The 8,581-nt window shown below is 34.3% G+C and overlaps 1 protein-coding gene across 1 annotated transcript; it reads left to right on the forward strand.

Annotated features, from left to right (window-relative positions):
* Positions 1 to 6,651: 6,651 nt before the first annotated feature.
* Positions 6,652 to 7,378, forward strand: LOC123245519 (rRNA-processing protein FCF1 homolog). The gene has a single exon (XM_044674437.1). The coding sequence runs from the start codon at positions 6,672 to 6,674 to the stop codon at positions 7,227 to 7,229; it is 558 nt and encodes a 185-aa protein (XP_044530372.1). The 5' UTR covers positions 6,652 to 6,671; the 3' UTR covers positions 7,230 to 7,378.
* Positions 7,379 to 8,581: the final 1,203 nt, after the last annotated feature.

An 8,581-nucleotide genomic window follows, 5' to 3' on the forward strand; every position in this document is an offset into this window, starting at 1 on the left:
TATAGGATCCAAATGCACAGAGGGTGTCCCCTGTTTCTTTTCTTCATAAAAGACAGGAAGTAAAAAAAAAAGTGAGAAGATGGAATAGAATTAATGCCAGTTCTCAACAAGAAAAGCTGGTTTTGACAGCGGAAAACCTGGAATTATAAATTACATTTCAGGAAGAAACAATTTAATTCAGTTGTAAAATCAGTCAATATAATGATATGTGTAATATATAGAGATATATTAATTTACAAAAATTCTTTAAAAAAACAAACACAATAATTACAAGTAAACACTTAAAATTTCTTCAAAAGTAATTTCTGGAATGATATCTGATATAATTTACAAATAATTATATAATTACAGGTAATTTACTTTGACGTTTAAATAAAATAAATAAATAAGAGTAAGCAAAAATTATCATTTCTAAAATTATTTTGAGAAGAGCAAGAAGAAATTAAAAGGACCCTAACTGTCCCCATGTGGAGTTGTTGGAATTCTTGAACAAGGAATTTGTCATTCATATCATTCATATATTTTGGGGGAATTGTTCACTTTGTAATTATGTTTTTCAAAAGTTTGCTTCAGCAAGATGTGAAAATAAAAGACTATATCAATTCACCTGTTTCCTGATACAATGAGGTTAGAGAACCTCTATTAAATCCTCCCTGATGTTTTCAATTCTTTTCCAGGCCATCTCCTGCTCTAGTCACTCCCCCTTCTTAACTCCATGTTGTCTGGTTGATTAACTAGTACAAATCTAAACTTTTACTTTTTTTATCATTTAATAGGATATTCCTAAACTTAATGAATATGGAAGCAGCTCATTTGTGGTTGATAGCAATATCAAGGACTTGAACTATATTTCTGTTTTGCCAAAGTGGGAAAGAGTAGATCATGGGAAGTGAACTTGAGGAGCTGAGTGATTGGACTACTAGAAGAAAGCCAAATGTATATGTTAAAGTCCCCTAATATAAAGAGAGGAATTGGAAAGGGGATAATAATTATGAGGAAGGAAGGGAGGGAGGGAGGGAGAAAAAGAAAGAGGGAGAGGAAGGGGAGGATCTAGAGACCCATAGACAACAGTTACTAGGATTTTGATTGGGTGGTAGATATTAATATCATGGACTTCAAAAGGAGAATTTGCCAAATAATGAAAGTGTAAAGATGATCTGGCAGTAGCAATGGGGAGAAAGAAGTATTACAATTCCTTTACCTCAAACAATGAACTGATTAGAATTAGTGAAGGTGCAGCTAGTCCCAGAAAGTCTGATTAGGAAGCTATCATTGGCATCCAGGTTTCAGTGACTGGTAGAAGATGGAAAGAGTATGGGTAACAAAATATTTGAGATGAAAGGAAGTTTCTTTTCTATAGACAGGCATTTAAGAGGCATAGTGGAAAAGGTAGGTGGTATTTCGTACCACTTTGTGGTATGAGGACTGAATGGAATGAAAATCAGGAATTGAGAAGTAGGACATTGATGATGATTTAAAGTTCATAATCACTGAGAAGTATAAGGTATGACCAGGTATGAAAATGTTCATTATTCAAAGTAAGATGCCATTCAACTTCACATAAGATGCTGGGGAAAAGGCAGGAGAGTAATTCAATAAAATATGTATAATATATTAATTTACAAATTACATTTAATAAACACAATAAGTAGAAGTAAATATTTACATAAACCCATTTCCTCTTGATACTCTTTCCCCCTTCGTTTTTTGTTTATCTTTTTTCTTTTTATATAGTCATATAATTCTTCCCTTCTGTTTTTCCTCTTATTTAAGGAGAATTCCCCTTCTTTGCTCCTTCAACAAGTTCTATTTATTAATTCTTTAAATGCATATTTTTAGCCTTTTTCCACTGAAGATTTCTATCATTACCATTATCATTATGGTCATTATGTGGGAAGGCCCCATATCACTATTTCTCTTTCCTCCAGGGCTAGAGGCAGTGAAGATGGAGAGGGAACTCAAACCTTCAGAGTAGGAATAAGAAGTTCTTTTCTCCACCAACTTTCCTATCCATTGTCTCTCAAGAGACAAGTGCAGCAGGGCATAGAATGCCTGAAGTCAAAAGAAAGGTTGCTCCTCTCAACTTGAAGGCTGTCTATACTCTAAATGGGAGATCAGGCTAAGAGCAGAAGGTAGAAGTTGCCTTACACTGGCTCAGATGGCAATACTAGACTCTACCAGCCTTTCCTTAGGAGACATGTACAGTAAGAGATGGAAAGTATATAGTCAAAAGAACATCTAGCTCCTCTTTTTGTTAGAAATATAGTCCAAAGAAGAAAGGCAATGATTTCCTAATCAAGCACTGCAAAACATGTTACTCAAGAAAACATTCATTCACTTCTTACATTAATTCATTAAAATGTTCAGTGCAAACCTTTAATTACTGCATGCTGTGGGAGTTATAAATATACATAATACATATAATGTTTTCTAAGTTGTGTCTTATTTAGTAACAGTAAGAAGATATGGATGATAATAACTATTACCGATATTGGTTTATTCTTAATGATACAGAGAAGTTTCTTCATCTCTTTTTTAAGTGCTTGTTTTTGCTTTTCCAAAAGCAGCATGATTTCAATATCTCTGTTTTTTATTCCCTTGATGTACACCATTATTTTTACATTACCTCAGTTTTTTGTGCATATCATTGTTTTTCAAAATATTTTCTTGTTAGCAAAAAAAAATATTTTTTAAAAAGAATTCAATTTGTCACTTTTCTTCATTTTATTGGATTGTTTAATCCACTTACATTTAAAGTTAGGTTTATATTTTCCTCCATTTCCCTCTATTTTTTCAAATTATGTTTCCCCACCCCCATCTTTTATAAAGAGAGTAGTATGTCTCTTTAGTTACTTTAGCTGAATCTTTCTTTAAGGTGGCCCTGTTCCCATTGACTTTCTTCCCCTCAATGACAATCTTCTCATTTCCTTTTGTTACCCTTTTCCCTTTGTTAATTTGCTTATTGATTCCTTTTCCTCCTTTTATATGATTATATAATTCTTTCCTTCTGTTCCTCTTAGAACAGTAGAGGATTTCTATCATTCTCTTCATTACCTATCCTCTTTTTCTCTTTATTCTAGACAAATTCTCTGCTCATAATGCCTATAATTATATTCTATGTCTCTTTTCTCTATATTCCTCAGGAAATCTAAATGTCTCTGCTATCTATTCAGGGATCTTCCCTCTAGGAAGTTTCTGCCACTAACTTCTTCAGCCATTCCCACAATTTCACATTTTCCATTCTGTCTCACTCCTAGAACAATGTCAATTAATGCAGGAGACAGAACGGACACTGGCCTATAGGAGAAACCTGTATCCTCCCCACTTCCTCCCTGATTATGCAATCCTCATCTATAATCTTTTCTTGATTGTCTTTTCCCTCCATTTACTTCAAAATATTCTCCTTGCATCTATATCCTTCTGTTTCCCCAGCTACCGATTGCCCTTAGAGTTCTACCTGCCCTCCTCCAAAATGTATGACTAGTGGTCTTTAGAAACACTAAATCCAGAATATAATGCCCAACACAAGATCTAAATCTCCCTTCATATCTCAGTTAAGCCACAGGAACATTCGTAAATAGAACCACCTATGAACACCAAAAGGATTCCTTCTTACTCTTTTTTTCAATCCACCCTTTCACACTCTTTTTTCTAAAGACTCTTCTCTTCTTGAGAGATCACAGGGTTCATCTTTCCTTCATACCTTCATATTTAACCTTTGATTTAATCCTGACACGTCATACACTCCTCTCTTACCCCTCTGCTCCCTTTCTCATTCTATGTATCCCTCTCACTTTATAATGTAGTCCTCTAGAAAACATTGATTAACCTACAGGCAGGGCATCTCCTAGTTGTGCCAATAATGTCCCAGGTTTATCTCTCCATTATTACTTAAACCTGAACTATGCCTTCACCCCTTTCACCTTGTGTACATTTAGAAAGAAACCTCTTACTCTTCTGCTTCTCTCCTGTCAGTCTGTTGCTATTGCTATCCTTGGCTAGTACATTTATTCACTCCTCTTACATTTCTATTATTTGGATTGTTCAAGAAATAAATAATTTTCCAACTATTTGGGAAGGGAGTTTGGAATTATGTCCAAAGGGCTTTAAAATGACTGCCTGCCCTTTGATCCAGTGATACCACTGCTGGGTTCGTATCCCAAAGAGATAATAAGGAAAACTCATGTACAAAAATATTCATATCCTCGCTCTTTGTGGTGGCAAAAACTGGAAAATGAGGGCATGTCCTCTGGTTGGGTAATGGCTGAACAAATTCTGCATCTGTTGGTGATGGAATACTATTGTGTTAAAAGGAATAATGAACTGGAAGAGTTCCATGCGAACTGGAAAGACCTCCAGGAATTGATGCAGAGTGAAAAGAGCAGAATCAGAACATTGTACACAGAGACTGATACACTGTGGCACAATTGAATGTAATAGACTTCTCTACTAGCAGCAATGCAATGATCTAGGACAATTCTGAGGAACTTATGAAAAAAGAACACTATCCACATCCAGAAAAAGAACTGTGGGAGTAGAAACACAGATGAAAGACATTGCCTTGATCCCATGGTTTGATGGGAATATGATTGGGGATGTAGACTCTAAATGATCATTCTATTGCAAATATTAATATGGAAATAGGTCTTAATCAGTGATACTTGAAAAATCCAGTTGAATTGTGCATTGGCCACAGGAGTGGGGAGGGAGAAGGGGAAGGAAAGAACATGAACTAAGTAACCATGAAAAAAATATTATTATTTAATTAAATACATTTAAAAAAGAAGTAAATAATTTTCTCAGTTTTCATCTCTTTTTTCTTGAGTGTAAAATATTATGCTTTATTTTTTCCAACTTCCTGTAAAAACTAACTTTAACATTAGTTTTTTATTGAGTTTTAAATTCTCTCCCTCCTTGAGAAGGTGTTATTTTATATAAATTATATATATGTTATTATTTTCTGTCTAATATTTATCTATTGTGGTTGGTGTTTGTCATCTATTTTTGAAGACCAATGGCATTACAATGAGTGACATCCTCACTTGTGAGTCAATTGAGTTTTAGTGAGGCAGAGTTGTGTAAAATCATCAACTTTACTCTCTTTTTCCAGAGAAATTAAAGTCCAATGGCAAAACAAAAAGTCAGAATGATAGGTCATGGCCCAGGATGCAGTGTATGAATTTGGTGTCTACAATGGCTTAGTAGCTCTAAGCACTCCACAGCAATTGCTTTTGCCACTTTCATGGAAGAAATTCTTCTTTTTTGGTCTATTTCACCAGAAATCTTTATATGGTTTGGGCAAATGCCTCTCTAGATCAAAAGATTTAAAGTCCATCAGATACCCTCAAATTGTCTTATCCATATGATGATTCCATATATTTTACTGTTAATCTGGGCAATTGTATTTTTTCTAAATATTAATCCATTTCACTTAGATCATTAAATTTATTGGCATATAATGGGACAAAAATGACTCTTAATTGTTTTTATTTCTTCTTCATTGGTGGTCAATTCATCCTTTACATTTTTTGGCTGTTCATTTAATTTCCATCTTTTTAAAATCAAGTTAACTAATGGTTTATCTATTTTGTTGTTTTAATTTTTTCATAAAATAGCTCCTAAATTTACATATTAGTGCAATGGTTTTCTCACTTTTGATTTTATTAATCTCTTCCTTGGTTTTAGGGATTTCTAATTTGGTGTTTAATTAGAGATTTTTAGTTTGTTCTTTTTAAATTTATTTGTTGCATGCCAAATTCATTGATCTTCTCTTTCTCTATTTAAATGATGTATGAATTTAAAGATATAAATTTTCCTCTATAAGATGATTTGATTATATCACATAAATTTTGGTATGTTGTTTCATAGTTAAGAAATACTTATTAAGAAGTTGTTAAGAAATAAAAATAGAGGACCAATGGAAAAGATTAGGCCAGTAATGACAAACCTTTTAAAGACTGAATGCCAAAATGCACCCTCAGCCTGCATGTGAGTCACCCCCTTTCCCCAGACAGGGGAGGGAGGAAGTGCTCTTATTGGACTGCTAGGCAGAGGGGCAGGTTATGTGAGAAAATGTCCTCACATGTGGTGGGGAGGGGAGGGGTATAACACCTTCTGGCATGCATGCCATAGGCTCACCAACATGGGATTAGGCACTCAACACACAGTGGTAAATGACCATAGTAAAATAAAGTTTGACAAACACTAAGATGCAAGCTTCTGGAAGAGCAACTTACTATTTGCCAAAAACTGCTAGGAAAATGGGAAAATGGTATGACAGAAATTAGGCATATACCAACACATCACACCATATTCTAAAGTAAAGTAAAAAAGGATACATGATTTAGAAATAAATGATGATATAAACAAATTAGGGGAGCACAAAATAGTTTACCTATCAGACCTATGGATAAGAGAAGGCTTTAGGTCAAAGCAAGACATAGAAAACATTATGATATATAAAGTAGGTAATTTTGGCAATATTAAATTTAAAAGTTTCTGCACAAATAAAAACAATGTATTTGATATTAGAAGGGGAATAACTGGGACAAAATATTTACAGCAAGTGTGTCTGATGAAGTCTACATTTATCAAATATATAGAGAACTGATTCAAATTTAAAGGAATAGGCGCCGCTCTTCAGACCTCAGAGTAGGAAGGAATCTTTTAACATGGGGAAACAAAAGAAAGCGAGGAAATATGCAACCATGAAGCGAATGCTTAGTTTACGAGATGAAAGATTAAAAGAAAAAGATAGATTGAAACCAAAAAAGAAAGAGAAGAAAGATCCCAGTGCTCTCAAAGAAAGAGAAGTCCCCCAGCACCCATCCTGCTTATTCTTCCAATATAACACACAGTTGGGACCCTCTTACTACATCCTAGTTGATACCAACTTTATCAACTTCTCCATCAAAGCCAAGCTGGACTTAGTACAGTCAATGATGGATTGTCTGTATGCCAAATGCATTCCTTGCATAACAGACTGTGTAATGGCTGAAATTGAAAAACTGGGACAAAAATACCGAGTAGCCCTGAGGATTGCCAAGGACCCACGATTTGAACGTTTGCCATGCTCACACAAAGGAACATATGCAGATGATTGCTTAGTCCAGAGAGTCACTCAGCATAAATGTTATATTGTGGTTACAGTTGATAGAGACCTTAAGCGAAGAATCCGGAAGATCCCTGGAGTTCCCATCATGTACATTCCAACCACAGGTGTAACATAGAAAGAATGCCAGATGATTATGGAGCCCCTCGATTTTAACTTCAAGAGACTGTGTTTCCTGTGATGCCAGCCTACACAATAACCATACAGTTAACAGAAAAGCACCACTGTAGACCACTTACTTGGTCCTGTTATGGAAAATGGGGTTATATGAACATATTTTCTTACTTTATTCTGAAGTGACTTTTGTATCTTAATGAAAAACTCATTGAACTCATTTATATACATAAATCAATTTTGTTCAGATATTTCTATAAACTGTTATTCTGATTCTCATTCTTCTTCGCTATTGGATAATGGCCTTTAAAAAAAGTACTTCGACGGACTTTCTTCCCTTGCCTCTACCCCTATTGTAAAAGCTGCTGCTATGTACAACTTTATTCTATTGGGAATAAACATATAAATAAGGAAAAAAATTTAAAGGAATACAAACTTTTCCCCAATTGACAAAATGTCAAAAGACATTAACAGGCAATTCTCAGTTGATGAAATTAAAACTATCTTTGGTCATATGAAAGAAATGCTTCAAATCACTATTAATTAGAGAAATGCTAGTTCAAAGAATTTGAGTGTTCGGTACCACCTCACACCCATCAGACTGGTTAATATGGCAGAAAATGAAAAGAATAAATGTTGAAGGAGATGTGGAAAAATTGGGACACAACTATACTGCAAACTGATATAACCATTCTGCAAAGCAATTCGGATTTGTGCCCAAAAAACTATCAAATTGTGATATCCTTTGTCTAAGCTATATCAGTACAAAGTCTATACCTCAAAGAGATTAAAGATAGGGAGAAAGAATTTACCTGTATGAAAATATTCATAGCAGCTGTTTTTGTGGTAGCAAAGAACTGGAAACTGAGGGATTTCCAACAATTGGAGGATGGCTGAATAAGTTGTTGTATATGATTACAATGGAATACCATTGTGCCATAAGAATAGGCGAACAAGATGATTACAAACCTGGAAAGACTTATGTGAAGTGATGTAAAGTGAAGTGGACGAAACCAGGAGAACATTGTACATAGTAACATATTTTTATGTATGATGATCAACTGTGAATGAATTAACTACTATCCACAAGACAAAATCTAGAACAACTCTAAGAGACTCATGACAAAGAAAGGATATCCACTACTAAAGAAAGAACAAATTGAATCTGAATGCAAATTGAAACATACTTTTCTTCACTGTATTTCCTCCATGAATTTTTTTTCTAATGTAAGTAATAGGTCTTCTTTTATGATATGGTAATCATAGAAATATGTATTATAAGAAACTATATGTACAATATATATCATATTGACTTCTTGGGGTGAGGAGAGAGGTAGAAGGGAGAACATAGATTGC

This window comes from Gracilinanus agilis, chromosome 4 (genome assembly GCF_016433145.1).
Source record: "Gracilinanus agilis isolate LMUSP501 chromosome 4, AgileGrace, whole genome shotgun sequence".
Classification (NCBI taxonomy): domain Eukaryota; kingdom Metazoa; phylum Chordata; class Mammalia; order Didelphimorphia; family Didelphidae; genus Gracilinanus; species Gracilinanus agilis.